Source organism: Quercus robur, chromosome 2 (assembly GCF_932294415.1).
Source record: "Quercus robur chromosome 2, dhQueRobu3.1, whole genome shotgun sequence".
In the NCBI taxonomy this organism is placed as follows: domain Eukaryota; kingdom Viridiplantae; phylum Streptophyta; class Magnoliopsida; order Fagales; family Fagaceae; genus Quercus; species Quercus robur.
In genome coordinates this window covers 58,374,862-58,394,791 of record NC_065535.1, presented here as the reverse complement: position 1 = coordinate 58,394,791, position 19,930 = coordinate 58,374,862, and the positions used below count along the sequence as shown (strand labels likewise).

The window sequence follows — 19,930 nt, the reverse complement described above, 5'->3', positions numbered from 1 at the left end:
ATGTAGCAACTAAAGCAATTATCAAGTTCTTGACATAATCTTGTTCTTGATAACCCTAAGTGTGTATGAAGTTAAACACCTCTAAATCTCACAAGAGATTCAACATACAACACATCAACAACATCTAAAATGTAGCTAGGGTTTTTCCTTTTCTGCAGAATTTTCCAACTCAGCCCAAGCTCGGTTTGACGTATAGGGTTTTATTCCACTCCCTTATGATTTACTCATTTCATTCCTTTATGAACTTTCAAAGGAAGAGTTTAATTCTCTATCTCTTTATCTTTTGGTGCCACTCGCTCGCTACCACAACCTACAAATACACAATTTCTTTGGTGATCTAATCTCGATTTGCTTTTGGTTTGGTTTTAGGGGTGGTTGTTGTTGCTCGTGCTTGTTTTGCCACTTTCCAACGACATTGAACCCTTACGAAATGACAAGGTTTTCATCTTGCCATTTTCTTCTAATCAAACTTTGCCATGATATGGTGGAGTAAAAATTGTCATTAAAAAAAAAAACTATTTATATTTTTATAGAAAAAAAATCAATAAAATGAAGACATCTTATTTTATTTTAAAAGAGTTTTTTTTTTTTTTTTGGTTGAGGAAGATGTTAAAAGAGTTGGTAATCCCTTAAAAAAACAGTTGGTAGTTAACAAATATACAATGACACTATCATTTAATATTAACAATTAATCTTTATTTGGGAAATATGATTTTTAAAAAACTTGACATCCATTTATCTATCTATAATATATTATAAAAAGGGCAAGGTAAGCGAACAGAACCTCATCCATTTCAAGCCTTGACATAATCGGTGGCCGAGAAAGGTATTCTTTTAACTGCTGGAAAGCCCGGGCACGTTCATCGGTCCATTCAAACCCTTTCCACTTATTTAACAATTTAAAGAAAGGTCTACACCTGTCAGCTGACTAAGAAATGAACTGGTTCAGGGCAGCGGTCATTCCTGTAAGCTTCAGGACCTCTTTCGAATTCCGAGGTGGTTGAAGGTTGTTGATTGCCTTAATCTGGTCGGGATTGACTTCAATTCCACGATGTGTGACCATGTAGCGCAAAAACTTGCCAAACCCGACACCAAAAGAACACTTGGAAGCGTTAAGTTGTAGTTTGTGCTTCCTCAAGATATCAAAAATATTCCCGAGATCACTAACATGCTCAGACTCTGCCTTGCTTTTTACTACCATATCATCAATATAAATCTCAACGTTTTTTCCCAACTGTGGTTCAAATATCTTAATCATCATCCTTTGGTAGATAGCCCCTGCATTCTTCAAACAAAAAGGCATCACTTTATAATGATAGTTTCTCACAGGAGTAACAAAAGTTGTCCTCTCTTGGTCGTCCAGGGCTAGAGGTATTTGATGATACCCCTGAAAGGCATCCAAAAAGCTTATTCAAGGGTGGCCCACAGTGGCGTCCACTAACTAATCAATCCGAGGAATAGGGAAAGGGTCCTTTGGGCAGGCTTTATTCAAGTCTGTAAAATCTACGCATACACGCCACTTTCCTATCTTCTTTTTAACCACTGCAGTGTTAGCCAGCCATTCAAGGTAAAAAAACCTCTTTAATAGCCCCAGCTAGCTTAAGTTTCATCACCTCGTCCTTTACAGCATCCGAATGCTCCTTGGATGAACGGCGAGGTGGTTGTTTCCTGGGGATAACAGATGGATTGACATTTAGATGATGACAGATAAAGTTCGGATCCACTCCTGGAGCCTCATAAGCATCCCAAGCAAATACATCAATGTTGTTTTTAAGAAAAACTATCAACTCTTCCTTCTCCCGAGATGGAAGCTAAGCCCCAACCTGAAAAAACTTGTTTGGATCGTCACCAATGGGGAATTTCTCCAAATCCTCACATTTGGCATCCTCGGTAGGCCCCCTCATTGGTAATTCCGGAGACATTGACTACTATAAACCTTCTTTGACTATGGCTGAGGACTCAGCTGCTGGTTGATGCAAAATTGCAGACACGAGGCACTGTCTAGCCATATTTTGGTTCCCTACTAGTTCCTCAACCCGGTCTCCAGACAGATACTTAACCTTCTGATATAGGGTTGAAGAAATGACACCCAATGTGTGAAGCCAGGGTCTAGCAACAATGGCCGTATAGGGGGAGTATGCATCCACCACTATGAAATCCACTTTGACCAATTCTGAACCGGCTTGCACTGGTAATCTAATTTGACCCTTCGAGGCAACAAGTTTTCCATCAAAACCCGCCAAAGGCGAATCGTAAGCTGTCAGGTCTTCAAGTTTCAAGTTCAATCCTTTGTATAAGTCAGGATACATGACTTCTACACAACTGCCTTGATCCACCATTACCCTCTTCACATCATACCCCCCTATACAAAGGGTGACCACTAAAGCGTCACCATGTGGTTGGATAGTTCCGATCTTATCTTTATCCGAGAAACTCAATGAAGGTCGAATCTCTAATCTAGCTCTCTTCGACTTGGAGTTTAAGTCCTCGGTTGGCGACTTGGCCACAGACATCACCCTGGCGGGTTGAGAGCCAGTCCTTCCAAGTGCATCAAATATAACATTGATTGTGCCCAATGATGGCCTTGAAGAAGCACTTCCCGGGCCCTGTGACCTTGACTGGTCTCCTTGTCCATTGGGTCGGTACAAAAATTGTTGCAGTTTCCCCTCCTTAACCAATTGTTCCAGATGGTTCCATAATGTTCGACAATTTTCAGTGGTATGTCCTTGGTTCTGATGATATTGGCAATGGAGGCTTTGATTACACCTTGAAGGATCTCCACTCATCTTGTTCGGCCATTTAAAATACGGCTTGTTCTTGACCTTCTCCAAAACTTGATGCACCGGTTTTCGAAACACGGTGTTTACTACTTGTGGGGCTGCAAGTCCAGATTGTCCGGCAAAATATCGCCGGGGTTTGTTATTGTTATAACGTTCCGACCTGAAATCCTTCATCTCTTGAGGGATAACCTTACCCTTCCCCTTATCTTGCAACTGGTCTTCCTCAACCCTCTTATACTTGTCAATCTGATCCATTAATTGAAGAATACTGGTGACAGGTTTTCCTGTCAAAGACTTCCTTAGACCGTGTCCTACAAGCAAGCCGAGCTTGAAAGTACTGATGGCCACGTCCTTAAAATTGCCCTCTATCTTGTTAAACATCTCCCAATATCGGTCCAAGTATGTTTTCAGAGTTTCACCCTCTCTCATGGATAGAGATAACAAAGAAGCCAAAGGACGAGACACCTTACTGCATGTAATAAAACGGGACCCAAACATCTGGGTGAGTTCCTTAAACGAATTGATGGATCCTGCCCTCAGACCATTAAACCACCTCATCGCCACAAGCCCTAAACTGGATGGAAAAACCTTGCACATCAAGGCTTTGTTCTTAGAGTGTACTACCATCTTTTGATTAAAGTGGCTGACGTGTTCAACAGGGTCCATTCTGCTAATATACAAGGTGAAGATGGGTTAAGTGAACTGCCGAGGAAATCTTTCTTCCTCAATCCAGTAGGTGAAGGGTGATTTAGAAACTTGGTTGAGTGCTTTATTCATAGCATCATTCACCAGGCCTCTCAAAGACGAATTGTTGTTTCTGCGACTACGGTAGTAATCTTCGTCATACAAGAAAGATTCACTAGGGGGAGTTCTTGACCTTTGCCTATAGTCTTGATCCTCCTCATCATCAGAAGAGTAGTCAGAGTTGGAGGGAGCTCGCCTTTTGCGTTCATGGCGTAAGCTTCTCTTTAGGTGATCAATCTCCCTCTGCATGTTTCTGGCATTTTCCTCATGAGAGATATGGTTTTTACCTCAAGACTGACTTTTGTTGGTGTGTGTAGTGTGCATACTTCCCTTCCGATCTCTATTTCGCTCATGTTCACGAAAATGATCTTAATGCTGAGAGCCCATAGATTCTGCTAGATTTGGACCTGATCCTACCATCGTTGAGTGTCTAACTCACTATTGCACCAATATTCCCACAGCCGACGCCAATTGTAAGGACTCGAACTTGAATTCCTAGCCCATCATGTGGACGGACTTTGGCACCAGAGGCCAAAAACAATGAATTTGTAGAGGAATGGGTTAAAACACTGGGCTTTAGTTAATCAAACAAAGTTATAGTTAGGTTTGATGACAAAAAGATAAAAATGGACTATTATGAAATGAAGAAAGAACGTCCTCGGCGAAATCCGAGGACAATAGTTCTAATATAATGTTCTTAAAAAGTGTTACAAATTTGATTAGGGATTGCTATAGTATTTCTTCTCTCTAATTTCCGATCCCCTTCATTGTTCTTTCTCCTCTTCTTTTATACTCCCCTCCCTTTTCACCTCAACCATCCATCTGTATGCTAGATGGTTAGGACTGATACTTGTCCCATCAATCTTTCTCATAAGTCTTCAAGTAGTAGTTGTAAGACTGAAATACACTGTTCAGGTATCACTTCTACATTAATGCGGCCAAGGGATTAGCTGCAATGCATTTAATGCGGAGGCAGCAGCTTTATCCCCAGATATTTTGGGGTTCATCCTTATCTCATATCTCTGCAGTGTGTGTCCACCCCAAAAGAATTTCAGGGATTGCCATCTTTGTTGTCAATCCATTTTTCAGGACCTCGGCCGAGTAGTTTTCATCCTCGACACACTTTCCAGAGCCTTTAGGACTAAACCCACCTTTTATTCATCAGTGCAATTTCCTTTGACGAAGACATCTCATCCCCGGACGGATCTTTGTTCTCGACTTGGGCCACAGGCCCAACATATGAATAAATAATGCACTTCTAGGCCCAAGGACCCTACATGGCACAATAATTGTAGAGACTTTAATCACCATTTAATCAAAATTATGATTTTTATAAAAAATACTACTAATAGAATAAACTATTAATTTTTATTTTTTATTTTTTTAACAATATTCTATCAAACATGCAAGAGTATTGTAACTTGCTAACATAGCTCCATTTATTCTAGCAGTTAGGTTTGAGTCATTCTCTTCTCTCCCATTCATTGTAAAAAAACAAAATGGAACCAAATACCTCATATCTTTTTTTTTTTTTTTTTTTTTTGATGAGCAAATACCTCATATCATACCTTAGACCAAAAAGCTATCTCATGTATTATATATATTATTCCCCTCTCTCTAATGAGAGAAGGTATCTTATGAGATGGTCTCATAAGATAATTTTTCATCCAATGCATATATATCATGTATGAGATTATTATTGCATTAAAACCACCACTCCATTAGTGATGCCTGAAGCATAGAAAATTATATAATGACAAAATACGACTTGAAGCACAACATTGTAAAGGACATTGGTAAGTGACCTGGAGCACAATTGTCTTGAGAAAGTCTATAGACACAAAAAAATTGCATTAGGACCATCACTCCATTAGTGATACTCGAAGCATATACAATTATGTAACAAAAGAAATATGACTTGAAGCATAATTGTCGTGAGAAAGTCTAGCATAAAAAATTTGTTATCCATTGGCTTATCCTTTTAGTGTGCATTTGAATACCGCTTATTTTGCTGAAAACAATAAAAAATCATTTTTCAGTTACTATTCACTTTTAAAATTACTGTTCATATGCTTGATTGCATTGTTCATGTTAGGCCTATCCACGAGTCGGGTCGGTTCGGGTTTGGGCTTGAATTGAACTCGACCCGTTTGAATCAGGTGGATGGATCTTAGACCCGTATTTGACCGAATAGTCGGGTCGGATCCGGTGCTTCGGGTCACCGGATGGGCGGGTCGGAGTTGTCGGTTAGGCGGGTTGGGCCATTAATATGGGCCCAGTTTTTGAACTTCTATGAAATTTTTGTTGGTAAAATTTTATCAGCCCTTTTAGTCCAAATTAAGGAGTTGGCAGTTTTAAAAATTATTTGGGTGTCATAATTTTTGAACTTTCCATATAAAACAGATTGGGCCTCCGTTTTCCCTAACTTTTTTAAAAAAATGGGGCTTTCAACTAAACTTAAATTAAGCAACTTCACTTCCAAATATATTGGGCCTTTAGAACAAAAACTTCCTGGAAAAATAACCTCACTAAAGGTCACAAAATAAGCCAATTTCTACCACCTGTTAAGCATTAAATATCCTGAACAAAATACTCCACAACAACACAAAATAAACCTATTTTTACAACATCTGTTCAGCATCCACACATGGACCACAAAAACTAAACTCATCAATATATATTGTAAAACCTAAACAAAGAGCACAACACAAGTAACACACAAAATCCTATTTTCACCACCTGTGACTTGTTAAACAGCCACATTGACTACCCAAAAATTACCACAACAAATAACCTGGACAAAATAGCAAAACAATACACAAAACGTGTATTTCCATTCCAACAACCACACAACAAGTGATTAATTATAAGAAGGCAGTAAAATCAATGTTTCCACAAGGCAGTAAATCATAAGGCAGCAACCTTGCTGGCTATACAATGTTCCCAGTAATATAATTAATTACAAATTATAAAATACCACAGGTATTTCCAAAAAAAATAGCTTTTCCCAAACATTAAATGACAAATTCTCAAGCTTATAACTAATAGAAAAGAAAACCTATATGATTCCTAGGATTTCTTTCCTACAAGCATTAAGACTAGTATTGTTAGAAAAGCAATTTACAAAAAAGCTTCCAAAATGTTCCCAAAAGGTTCTGCCTCTTTTACAAAATAAGTGATTCCGCCTACAAAAGACAAAAAAATATTTAACAAATAATACATTACTACTAAATACAAGACCAAATATAAAGGGCAGCAAGCTAGCAAGCTTATAACAGTAAGAGGCCAAAGGCAGTAACATACCATGTCAGTTATCAATCTTCAACACTAATTATGGGTCGTTTGCCTGAGCTAGAACCCAATTTGGAGCTGGTACTTGCTGATGCACTTGATGATGACTGTTGATTTAAAACTAGAAAAGAAAAGGAAATAAATACAACATATTAAATTTTGTTTGAACATGAGACATAGACTATAGGTTCTAGAATTTAAACATATTACCTAAATCATGAAATTCCTCCTCCAATGCCTCAACCTCATCCCTTGATTGGCGATGAGAAATTGGTACTGTGGCTTGAAGCCAATTTTGTGCACATACAAGGTTTTGAACCATGAGAGGAGAGAGAGAACTTCGAAATGGATCAACAATGCGGCCTCCGGTGCTGAATGCTGACTCAGATGCAACAGTCGAAACTAGTACAGCCAGCACATCCTTAGCCACTTTGGACAACATTGGATACCTACTAAAATTGTCCTTCCACCACCCCAACACCTCAAAATTCACATCCCTTCTACCATCACAATTTTCAGCTAAATACTTGTCAACCTCATTACTACAGCCTATAAATTGCTCAGCTTCTAAGAAAAGCTCATATCGAGATTGAACCATCACATATGGATCACTTGCATCACCTACCATTGGTGTCCTCTCACCCCCACTTGGTTCTTGCACATTTGGGGAATTAACAGAACAGAAAAAAGTATACAACTTCATCAAAAGAGCTTTCACCTTATCAACCATCACATTCCCCACTTCATTCCCATAAATTTCAGAAAAAGAGAACTTCAAAAACCTCAATTTTTTTCGTGGATCAAGAACCACAGCCACATACAAAAGAGGATTAATTTTATCACCTTTCCCCCAGTACTTCTCAAATTTAGTTTGCATGTTTGTGGCTGTATTTTTCAAGAGGGTGTTTTGGGATTTAACTAAATGAGAAATACTCTCCTAAATAACAAAGATCTCATCAAAAAAGGCATTTGAGGTCACATACAAAGAACCAGAGAACTTCTTTGTTGCATTGTAAAAAAGTCTCAAGAAAGTCACAAATGCTCTACAATTTTGGAAATCACTCATACAAGGAGATCCCAAACCACCACTATCTTCCTTGCTCCTAAAATATGATGAATAACCATCATCTTCAAAGTCCATCCTAAGGAATACTTTCTCAAAATTTTCAGCAGTTTCTAACATAAGGTAAGTTGAGTTCCACCTAGTAGGTACATCTAGACAAAGAAGACTCTTGGACTCCATACCTAACCTCTCCATAAAATTCCTAAAGGTTTGATTTCTATTGGGCGAGGACTTCACATACCTCACAGCTTCACGCACCCTAGCACCAGATGCATCAATTTCTTTCAAACCCTCCCCAACAATGAGATTTAGGATATGGACACAACACCTCATGTGCATTAACTCATTTCCTAAAACTGTCCCATTCCAATCTTTTGTCACAACACACCTAAAAGGCAACTCATCAATTATTATCATTTCAGCTAGTGCCTTTCTAGAAGCCTCAACAGAAAAAGTTGTTGACACAAGTTTGAACCCTTCATCTCCATCATTTTTGGGTTCAAAAGCTAAGGTTTTATGCCCTTTATCTTCTTTATTAGGGTTCTTAGGACAAATTGTCACATGAGCTAACAAATTACTAGTACCATAACTCTTACTATCAGCCAGATATGATTTTTTACAATAATTACATACAGCCATAGTGACACCCTCGTCTACCTTTACTTTTTCAAAATGATTCCAAGCTAAAGGCTTTTTCCAACCACTACCAGTACCAGTCTTACTCACTACACTAGGTGGAATTAGGGGCAACTCACCATCAGTAGCTCCAGCTTGGGTTGCAGCAGCAGCCTCTTGGGTGGCAGTGGTAGTGGCAGTAGCACCATCCGCTTAGGTGGCAGTAGCACCATCCGCTTGTGTAGAAACAAAGGGAGCATTAGTGAAGGAATCCATGACCTAAAAAATCAAAAATAGAAATTAGCAAACTAACAATTAATAATAATAATCAAACAAACCAAAAAGGAAAATCTTTGATGCTTGAATCTAGATAACAACATTCTACATAAAACTCTAACAAAAGAAAGAACAAAATCCCAACTTTTAACACAAAACACAAAGGGAAACAAAAATCATACCTTAAAGAAACTAGGGGTGTTGGAGTTATGAATTTGAAGACTGAAAACCCCACTTGGACAACTTTCAATTCCTGAGTAAAATTAAAATAGGAACAGAATTAATCAAACAAATAAACAAAGAACAAAAAACTTGGGAGTTTATTTGATTTTTAACAGTATAAATTTTACTAAATAATAAAAGCTGAAACATTGAACACATCCACAACAGCTTAAGTTACATGCATCAACTCTACGTCTCTAACAAAAAAAGAGCAAAATCCCAACTTTGAACACAAAAAACAAAGGGAAACAAAAATCATACCTTAAAAAACCGTGGGTGTTAATTTCAAGTTTGAAGACTGAAAACCCCACATATACAACTTTCAATTCCTGAATAAAATTTAAATAGGAACAAAATTAATCAAACAACTGAAGTTACTGAACAAAGAACAAAGAAACAAAAGTAAATGGTTAAGGTTTCAACTATTTCTAGTTAGGGTTTCAAATTATAAAACTTAGGGTTTATTTCATTTTAACAGTAGATTTTCATAACATATATAATCAATGAGAGACTGAAAAAAAGAGAGATGAGAAAAGGAGAACACATACCCTAGGTTCAACCCATATGATTGGCGGCAGGGAGAGGAGTGGCTGCTGGTGGTGGCAGCGGTGGCGGCGGCTTGGTGTGAAGAACTTGTAGTGAGAAGCTAGGGTTTGGATCTTGGAGTAGAGAGAGGCAAAGTGAGAACTGAGAGTTTGAGAGTGTGGTCCGTTCATTGGTGAGAAGACCGAAGATGAAAGCTTTTAAAGAGTGAAGATTGAAGACTGATGAAAATTGAAATGATGAAGATTTGAGATTTCGTATGAAATTGGTGAAGGGATTGCAGAGATTAGAGAGTGAGAGACAGAGAGCATTTGTGTGAGACTAGAGGATTTGGTGAAGTGATTTCAAGTTTTGAGGATTTGAGATTGAGATAGAGAGAGAGAGAGATACAGAGAACGTTACTTTGAGTCTGTGTCTGAGAGTGAGAGATATGAGATTGCGATTAGAGAGAGAGAGAGAGAGAGTGAGGTCTGAGCTGAGGCCGTGGATTTAGTGAGAGAGTGATTAGGTGAAGACTGAAGAGAGATTGAGGCCGTTTATGACATGTTGATCACTTGATCTTGATTCGGTGAAGACTGAAGAGTGAGAGAGAGAGTTGGGATATGAGATTAAGATTGAGTCATTGAGATATCTAATCAAATATTTCACCTTTAATTGTGACCGTTAGATTGTGATATTAGTTTAATTTTAACCGTTGATTTGTAATTGTTAGGGTTGTAGAGTTTAAGTGATAACTGTGATATGATGTCTCTGTCTCTCTGTGCTGTGCTAGGGGGCTGTACTGCTGTAGAGTAGTATTATAACCGTTGATTTTAAACAGCTGTTTCTTAAAAAAAAAAAAAAAGTTTTAATGGTTGGATTTGAAATTGGGAAGTTGTGCCCAAAAATGGTTGATCAGCAATTCAGCACGTTACCCACTAACCAGCTCATGACATGACTTATATCAGACTGAGTGGACTGTGGAGAGTGGTTTATTACTTTATTTTACCAAATATTCGGTCGAGTCGGGTTATTCGGATTTTTTTTTTGTGTAACCCGAAACCCGAACCGAATAATCGGTTCCTCTTAAAACAACAACCGTAACCGATCCATACATGCACTCGGATTCACCCGTGGACCTTCGGGTCGGGCGGATATGGTCGGGCGGGTCGGATATCACGGGTCGCTGGACAGCCCTAGTTCATGTCACATGAACAGTGCAAGAGGTGCTGAGCTGAAAAAAAAAAAAAAAAAAAAAAAGCTGAAACGCAAAACGCATAAAACGTGAATCTTGTGAGACGCGCAAAACAAACCGACCTTTAAGTGATGTCAATGATAAACTCATATGAGAGCAAACACAGATTTACCGACTCAATAAATTAAAAAAAATGTCGTGTCAAATACCAAGTCTACAACGCACGCACGAGAAACTAACAGCAACACGTGTTTTTGGGGTCCGGAACACAGTGGAAACTCGAAAGAAAGAAAAAAACGACTCGTTTTTGATAAGGGGTAGCTTTTTCAAACCCCCCAACCAATCCTATCTTTCCACGTGGCATCCTGTGGATTGAAGTTGTACAACTCAGCAAATTAAATTTCACCATATATACCACCCTTCCCTATCCCCATTTTCTCTCAAAGAGAAAAAAGAGTGTCAGACTCAGAGAGACTCTGCTCTTTGCTATTTCGATTCTTCACTCTCATAAAACTACTCAACCCCAACAAATCTTTTCTTAAAAAACAGAGCTTAAATGCCGGGCTCTTGAAGAAACAGAGAGAGAGAAAAAAAAAAGAAGGAAATCAAAGATGGAGTGTGTTGGACTTGGAGCTCGGAACTTTGCGGCAATGGGGGTGTCGTTTTGGCCTACTTTTCCGTCGCAGAGAATCACGCTAAGTAGAAAACAAGGCCCATTTCGTCGGTGTGGTTTGTGCCGGCATTATATGAGAGTCAGAGCGGCCAGTACAGGGAGTGAGAGATGTGTGGCTGTGAATTTCAAAGAAGGTTTTGCTGATAAGGAAGATTATGTAAAAGGTGGTGGGTCCGAGCTCCTCTTTGTACAAATGCAGCAAAACAAGCTCATGGATAAGCAATCTAAACTCGCTGATAAGGTTATAAGAATTACCACTTCTCCTATGTTATAAGCTTAACTTGCTTCGTAAACTGTGAGATAGCCTAATCCTAGTTAAGGTTAATATCATTTTTAATCAGGTTAGTTAAAGTTAATATCATTTTTAATCAGGTTCGTTGTATTTAATGTCTTACTTGGATTGCAAGCAACTAGGTTGTAAATAAATTAATCTTAATCCTACATGTAGTGTAAGTACTAGATCAAATCACGTTATGACGCAGTGAAAATATCTTGTACAAATTTCACATGGGTCGTGTAAGTTTCATCTATTCAACAAATTAAGTGTGCTCTTTGCTATGTATATACACTGTTTTTTTGTGAATTAATAGTTGTAGCAATATGTTGAATCTTTTTGACTCACTTATGAAATGTTGGAATTTTGCCTCATCAATTTTGTGTTACTATGAACTATTTTTGCAGTTAGCACCTATTTCTGTTGGGGAGAATGTACTGGATTTGGTCGTGATTGGTTGCGGTCCAGCTGGGCTTGCTCTGGCTGCAGAGTCAGCCAAGTTAGGACTCAAAGTTGGACTCATTGGTCCAGACCTCCCTTTTACGAATAATTATGGCGTGTGGGAGGATGAATTTAAAGGTATCATTTTTGTTCTAAGAAAACAAAACCAGTTTCAGTGATACTATTTGTATGCTATTCCTTTTCTAGTAGGGAACTGGTGTAATATGTTACTGACTTAATGTTGAAATTGTATGTTTACTTGTAACCAAATCTTTGTGTGTTGATTTGTTCAAAGCCTAATCTTATCTATCTACCATATTTAGTTCCCATCACAGCTTTTTTATGTATTTTGTCCCGCAGAATGTAAGATTTGTATTTCGATTTTAAATTTAGCTAGCTATGTTTAGACGAGCCCTTGCTGAACCAGTGAACATTTGACTGGTTTCTTTAAATTAAGCTTGTAATTGTTATTCGCTCCCAATCTAAGAGACTAGTGCATTCATGTTACCAGAAAACTCTATATGGTGTTGAAAATCCATCAAGTTTTGGAAAAAAAAAAAAAATTGAAAATCTGCTTCGCATCCATATTTAATTTGAACCTACTTTATTCTATTTTCAGATCTTGGACTTGAAGGGTGTATTGAGCACGTTTGGCAGGATACAATTTTATATCTTGATGACAATGATCCCATTCTGATTGGTCGTGCCTATGGACGTGTAAGTCGACATTTGCTCCATGAGGAGTTGTTAAGAAGGTAAGACAGGTTGCTATTTCTCCTCACTATGATTTCTATTATTTGTTATGTTTCTACTCCTTGGTGCTTGCGGATATGGTGTTTTATAGTTATATGATTTATATTAATTTCTCCTAGGTGTGTCGAGTCAGGTGTTTCATATCTTAGCTCCAGAGTGGAAAGGATTTCTGAAGCTAGTAATGGCCACAGTCTTGTAGCCTGTGAACACGATATTGTTGTTCCCTGCAGGTACAATGAGATATTCTTTTCGTTTCAATGAGGATCTCTAATTAATCTGTTTTACCCTGTTTCAAGCTTCTAATGCGGTATTATAGGCTTGCTACTGTTGCGTCAGGAGCAGCATCAGGGAAATTGTTGCAGTATGAGGTGGGTGGTCCAAAGGTGTCTGTCCAAACAGCTTACGGTGTGGAGGTTGAGGTAGGAATGTAGATTATAATTTAAGCCATTATATTCAATGCAGTTTTCTGCATCGATCTTCTTGTTACAGAAAGTTCCCTGTGTCTTATAACTTGGTTTTCTTAGTTCTGCTTTTCTCATTTCCCACATTTGTTGAAAAGCTATATGGAAAATGTTATATGTTAGGATGATTTACATATCTAGATGATCTGATTGACTGGTTGCTTGCATTATGGTGGTCAGTGATATCAATATCGCTACATCATTATTACTGTATAAAAAACAAATCTTTCTCTTCATTGTATCCTAAACCATACAAGTCGTGGGTGTTTGCCTGCAAGTCGTGCAATTGCGTGAATTCCCTTCTCTCAAGAAGCAATTGTATTTTACACTTCTTGTGTTTTACAAAAATTTGGGAAGAAAATCTGGACTCGTATATGAATTATTCCTATAATACTGTACTCTGTCTTCTTCACAACAAGACAATAAGTTTGGTTTCTTCTTTGCAGTTGCAATAATTCTGTCAATTCTTACTATTTCAGGTGGAAAATAATCCATATGATCCCAGCCTCATGGTTTTCATGGACTATAGGGACTACATGAAACAAAAAGTTCCATGTTTAGAAGCAGAATATCCAACATTTCTTTATGCCATGCCCATGTCTCCAACAAAAGTGTTCTTTGAGGTTTACTCAATGTATTTCAATTTTGTTTGTTGTATTACCTATCAGAATTATGTGTAAGATATTTGGAGAAAATGAATTGCAGGAAACTTGTCTGGCTTCAAAAGAAGCTATGCCTTTCGGTTTGTTGAAGAAAAAACTCTTTTCAAGGTTACAGACAATGGGGATCCGAATTATAAAAACTTATGAAGAGGTTAGTATTTGTGGCCAAACTCTGATGCTTATAATTTTGATTTAATGAATGGTCATCTTTACAATTTCCTTTTATTTGCTGCCATTACAAGGATTCTTGCTTCTGCCATATAGTGGACCAATCATATCTTCATCATCTGTTTGTTAAAAGAACCTGGGCATAATGCTTGTTGCATTTCTTAATCTTTTTTCCCGTCTTTATATGCGTGATAGTGTGTTTCAACCCCAAAGGTGTTTAAAGTTTTGCACTTTTGTAAAAGAAGTTCACTTATTCTAGCTAAAGCATATACCAGTTCAAAGGGATTTTGTGGAATTTACATCACAAGGAATCACATTCTATCTCCCAAATCACTTGTGGTTTCGTATCAACTTTATTAACATATTTTGAAAAACATTCTAATAAGAGGCACTTTAAGAAGCATTCTAATGAGGATTCATGCTGCACTTGGTACTAATGTTTACTAAAAAGTACGTTTGTATTTGGCAATATTCCTGTTTTACATATCAACATTCATGCATCTACTACCAAAGAGTACTCTCAAGATTGCAGAATTATCAACTAAAATAGGATTGAGGGCATAATTTTACCTTTTATTTTGATATTCAGGAATGGTCTTATATCCCAGTTGGTGGATCCTTACCAAATACAGAGCAAAAGAACCTTGCATTTGGTGCTGCTGCCAGCATGGTGCATCCAGCCACAGGTAAGGAAATAAATGAATTAGACAATTCCATTTTTAATCTATTCAAACTGAATAGGCTTATATTTCTACCTTCACTTAACAGGTTATTCTGTTGTGAGATCTTTGTCAGAAGCTCCCAAATATGCTTCTGTAATTGCAAATATTTTGAAGCAGGCTCATTCTAAGGATACTCTTACTCGTATAAAATCTACTGAGAATATCTCGATGCAAGGTATGTACATGGAGATTTATTTTTTTGGGTTTTTCTTTTTCCTGGATACTTATTTGCATCAGATATTCAATTATAAGTATCCTACATATTCTTTATGTAATTGTAAAAATCATATCTCAGCAATCAAAACATTGGCATATCTGCATATAGCATATGTTTATTATTAATATGTATGGAAAAACTACTTTTAGCTTGATTTTTAATTACATTTTCTTACTTTGGTTAACAATTACACCTTCAAGATATTTTTTATGAAGTGTCAACTGGTTTAGGGCCTCATTTCAGGAGATTGTTAGGTTCACAAAGAAATTTTGGCCCTTTTGTGATAGTTTTTAGCAATTCTTGTTTTTCAGTTCCCAGCCTTCCAGTTGGTGCTTGGAGAGGCTATTGATTGCAGAATACCTTCTACTTCCTAGAGGGATACCTCACGTGCAGTTCTTTGGGCCAATTTTATTTTTATTTTTTTATAAAATCCCTTGAATAACTTCTTATTATATGATGGTGATTGGCTGCATTTTATACGTGGATCTGACCCTGAGAAGCATGTTTACTCACAGTGTATTAGTAAATCACTGAATCGTCTATCCTGCTTTCACTTAGAATTGCACTTCTAAAAGGAAGCCCATCTCTCTGTTATGATATGTTTTTTCTTCCCTTCATTTGAAAATTTTCCATTATATAAAGCTTGTAAACTTGCACTCATTGTGAGCACGGTTTGCTGTACATATGAGGCAGACAATGGGTTATCTTAGCTATCAAGTGACTAAAGATTGATTAATCAACAAGTATTTTTTTTTAATCTGTATGTAAATTGTACTAATTCATAAATTTTTTTTTTTTTTTTTTTGTTGAGAATCTACTAATTCATAAATTAAGTTTGTGTGATGTTACTTCTTTTCTGGGCAGTGATTTTATAATCTGCACTTTCTTTATTTATATTTTCTATTTCAGCGTGGAACTCCCTTTGGCCACAAGAAAGAAAACGCCAAAGGGCATTCTTTCTCTTTGGATTAGCGCTGATTCTGCAACTGGATATTGAGGGCATTAGGACATTCTTTCATACTTTCTTCCGCTTACCCAATTGGTATGATCATTTTTCTCTATCATTTGTGTGGTATATTACAAGTACAATGATGTAGATGTCCCAGTTGATGACAAAATTAATAGTGACTAGAAATATATATGTATGTGTGTGCGTGCGCATGTGCATGTCTGTGTTTATGTGTGTGTTGCATATGCGAAGGACAATCCTGTGCTCCTGGCTCTTTGTAGTCGGCTATAAAAATCCTGTTCCAAGCCTATAGAAAGGAGATGGTTGTCGCTTCTTTCCATACTATATAATTCAGAGTTATTAGACAATCCTTTTTAAAAGGAGAAAGGCTGGGAAGCCAATAGATTGATTATTGTGAACTTCAATAGAGTCTTGCGCATTTTATGTTTCAAAGATAAGCTTGAAGGGGCATCTTCATTGTGATTGTGGGTGGTAGTGGAATGATAGTCACAGGGATGATTGGTGGTTCTTTCTGTTAAACGGCGGGGGCTTATGTTAGTGAACACTGACCAATAATGGTACAGATGGTTTATTAGGTTAACTTGCAATGCAAGTGATGCCAGCAATAAATGTGTATTCATGCCGAGTTGCAAAAACAAGCTACCTGATTCCCTTAGATTATAACTTTCAAGGACTTCTGAGGGACTGTCTAGATTAAATGCTATAATGTGCTTATCTTATTTTAGTAATTAACTTGTTAGTATTATTATACCACAAAGGCTTCTTTAAGATAGAACGTCAGTAAATGTTGGTGAAAGATACTGACTAAATAGGACAAAGAGAAATGACAACTTTTACTGTCTTTCTGATAGTTACAGCTTAAAATACAAAAAGCTATGGTTGAAGATATGCTTGATTGGCTTAATTTCTAATGGGGTATGGAATAATTGATGATATGATTTCCTTGCAGGATGTGGCAGGGATTTCTTGGCTCCACTCTCTCCTCAGCAGACCTGGCATTGTTTGCCTTATATATGTTTGTTATAGCACCAAATGATCTGAGAATGTCCCTTGTCAGACATCTTCTTTCTGATCCCACTGGAGCAACCATGATAAGAACCTATCTTACAGTATAGTTTGTATCCTCTTATTTTTTTCCCTTTGTTAGGTCTGTTAAAGAAAGCAATTTAGACAACACTAGGAGCCTACCCACTTTTGATAAATACTAGGTATTTGTATATACATACACCTGTGTCTATCCTATCCTACCTCCTCTAGTCTGAGCACGATGATGTGGTTGTTGGTTACTTTGTACCCAAGATGCACATGTTGGATTTTTGTGCTTTTTGTTCATGAAAGTAGAGTTACAATCTCTCTCTAGCTTCTATAATGCTTACCTGCCTTGTTGGAGCTTTCGGTTTTTTTTTTTTTTTTTGGTGTGTGTGTGTGGAGCTTTCCGGCTTTCTTATTAAAAAATAAATAAAAATGTGCTCCTATTATTTCAGGAATAGTTTTAGAGATGCCATATGCAATGCAATTAGACGAAAGTGAACTAGTAGATTGAGCGGATTAGTGGCATTGCTAGTTTCCCCCTCGATTAGATTTATTAATTTAACAATATAAATACTCTATTAATTAAACAAGATAAATACTATTGCAACTATAATTAGATTGATTAATTGTACTACTGAAAATCTAATTAATTTCTCAAAAAAAAAAAAAACCTCTAATTAATTAAATATACATAAGTATAATCAAAATCTAATTGATTATGTTTTTGTATATTTAATTAATTAAATTCATCAAAAAAGAACATTACCCACATGGAATAATTGTATGTTCACATAACCACCATAATTAAACAATTATCACCAATAGGATTTTATCTTTTAATTAAAATTAATTAATCTTTTTACAGACCAATTAAAATTGATCTTTGATTATCCTACACATGCCTGTCTATGTTAAGATAATGGATCAACCAATCAAATTTAAACATTAACAATATATATATACATATATATATATATATAATTATATATAACCCAGTGATTTGAGCATCATTTTGAATATTGAAAGAGGCCAATTTTTTGGGAAATTACTCTTTGACTACTTATGATATGAATGTTATGTTTAAGGTCATTAATAAAAAAATTTTCAAACCTAAAATTACTGTTTTACCCCTAGATTTGAGAGAGTGGAGAATGGCGAGATGAAAGGTTGCAAAATGGGGTGTTTACGGTTAACAATTACTTGTATGATCTTGGGCATATTTAGGAATTCCGGAGCAAAGAAGTTATTTCTTGGCCCTCTCAAGCTATGCATTGTTGTATCAATGGGAAAAGCACTTCAAATAATGTTATGGAAAGGAAAGACTTATGGAAGAACTTGGAGGTGTTTCAGGCTCAAACACACATTTGCCATGGATTGATGGTAGATTTTAATGTAAATCTGCTTTTGAAAAAGTAAGTGTGTGTGGGGGGGGGGGGGGGGGGGGGAGGAAGTAGGGGTTTTATCTTCCTTTGAAACAGGTTTTGAGCTGTGCAAATGTAACATTGAGGTAGAGGACCACCCTTATGTAGGCTGCTTCTATACATGGAACAATAAAGGGATGCAGAGAAATTTGTTGCAGAGAAGCTTGATAGTGTCTTAGTCAATATGAACCAGTTGTCTTAATGGAGCACACTCTGGCAGAGTTTCTTCCTTTTAGGATTTCTTATCATTTCTTAGCCTTATTCCATAGGAAAAGGAAAGTTTGCATGATCTTAGCCTTTAATCAAACATATAGATATAGTTGCGGGATTTCTGTGAATCCGTGCAAAAGTGAAGTGTTCTGTGCGGAGATTGCTCCTAGTTTGAAACATAAAATCCTAAATTTACAATTCAAAGAAGGCTTGTTGCCAATGAGATAGTTGAGGCTTCCTCTCATCTCTCATAAGGTCATTGCTACTAATTGCAATGCAAGCCTTTAATTGACAAGATTATTGCTACAATATCATCTTGGGCAGTCAATAAACTTTCTTTTGTTGGGCTTGGGAGGCTCAAACTTTTGCGATTAGCCCTCCATAGTATTCAATATTATTCCTCCAAAAAAGTTTTTAAAACCAATAACCAAAAGTTCAATTCATTTCTTTGGAAAGTTCAGAAGGGTAGCAGTGGTAACTTTGAGGTGTCATGGAAGCAACTTTGCACCCCTAAAAGTCTATGATGTTGCTAGTGCTTTGATGCAAAAGTTAATATAGTTAAAACTTCAAAGCAATAGGAGCTAGTCTTCGAGGCTTGCTAGGTTAGAGGATTAGTCTCCATTCAAAGTAAACCATTTTTGGTTGAGCTGACAGAAAGGGACAAGGCAATGTGGTCAATTGCTAATTTTGGGAACAATTTTGGAAATTGCTATGGTTTCCTCTTTAAATCCTTTGACATTTCTTCATAGGATGGTTGGCAATAAAAAAAGGGGTTTGGCTTACCTCAAGTACTTTTTTAATTGGAGATGTCTTTTTATTTTAAATATACAATAGCAAGTGGTAGTGAGTTTTAATCTCTACATTTTATTTAGTTAGTGGGTGATGTGGCAGTCTCTCATTAAAACAAAAGGGGATTCCAGTTAAAAAAGTACTAGGGCTTTACTGGGATACTCTTTGCTACTTTTGTCTAGGACATAGTGAAGATAAAAATTATTTTTTATTTACTTGTTTACAAAAAGGATATGGAGTGCTGTTTTGAGGTCTTGCTTAGTGAATGATGTTAAAACTGACTGGCAGGATTTGATGATATGGGGTATTGATTCCATTCGTGGTAAATATAATTTTTTTTTTTTTTGAGAAGGTGGTAAATATAATTGATACGAGCTTCTTCAAAATTCTGAAGAGGGACCCGCAGTAAAAAACTAATGCATTGCATGG

General features: G+C 36.9%; 2 protein-coding genes across 4 annotated transcripts in view; one reads left to right on the top strand and one right to left on the bottom strand.

Annotated features, from left to right (window-relative positions):
- Positions 1 to 928: 928 nt before the first annotated feature.
- LOC126701215 (uncharacterized) lies at positions 929 to 3,446 on the bottom strand. Its single transcript, XM_050399328.1, has 4 exons — positions 1,937 to 3,446; positions 1,578 to 1,726; positions 1,328 to 1,387; positions 929 to 1,234 (listed from the first exon to the last, which is right to left on the bottom strand). The coding sequence occupies exons 1-4, from the start codon at positions 3,444 to 3,446 to the stop codon at positions 929 to 931; spliced, it is 2,025 nt and encodes a 674-aa protein (XP_050255285.1).
- Positions 3,447 to 11,153: 7,707 nt separating this feature from the next.
- Positions 11,154 to 19,930, top strand: part of LOC126714192 (lycopene epsilon cyclase, chloroplastic) — a 24,140-nt gene continuing 15,363 nt past the window's right edge. The window contains exons 1-11 of one of the 3 annotated variants that reach the window (XM_050414224.1): positions 11,154 to 11,622; positions 12,063 to 12,234; positions 12,716 to 12,851; positions 12,969 to 13,079; positions 13,166 to 13,268; positions 13,790 to 13,933; positions 14,016 to 14,123; positions 14,730 to 14,826; positions 14,909 to 15,037; positions 15,989 to 16,121; positions 16,999 to 17,196. In XM_050414224.1, coding sequence (XP_050270181.1) covers positions 11,320 to 11,622; positions 12,063 to 12,234; positions 12,716 to 12,851; positions 12,969 to 13,079; positions 13,166 to 13,268; positions 13,790 to 13,933; positions 14,016 to 14,123; positions 14,730 to 14,826; positions 14,909 to 15,037; positions 15,989 to 16,121; positions 16,999 to 17,164 — 1,602 coding nt within the window. In that variant the 5' untranslated portion in view covers positions 11,154 to 11,319 and the 3' untranslated portion in view covers positions 17,165 to 17,196. Of the gene's footprint in view, positions 11,623 to 12,062; positions 12,235 to 12,715; positions 12,852 to 12,968; positions 13,080 to 13,165; positions 13,269 to 13,789; positions 13,934 to 14,015; positions 14,124 to 14,729; positions 14,827 to 14,908; positions 15,038 to 15,390; positions 15,885 to 15,988; positions 16,122 to 16,998; positions 17,403 to 19,930 lie in introns of those variants that run through there. The other 2 variants (XM_050414223.1, XM_050414225.1) reach the window with 2 other exon arrangements.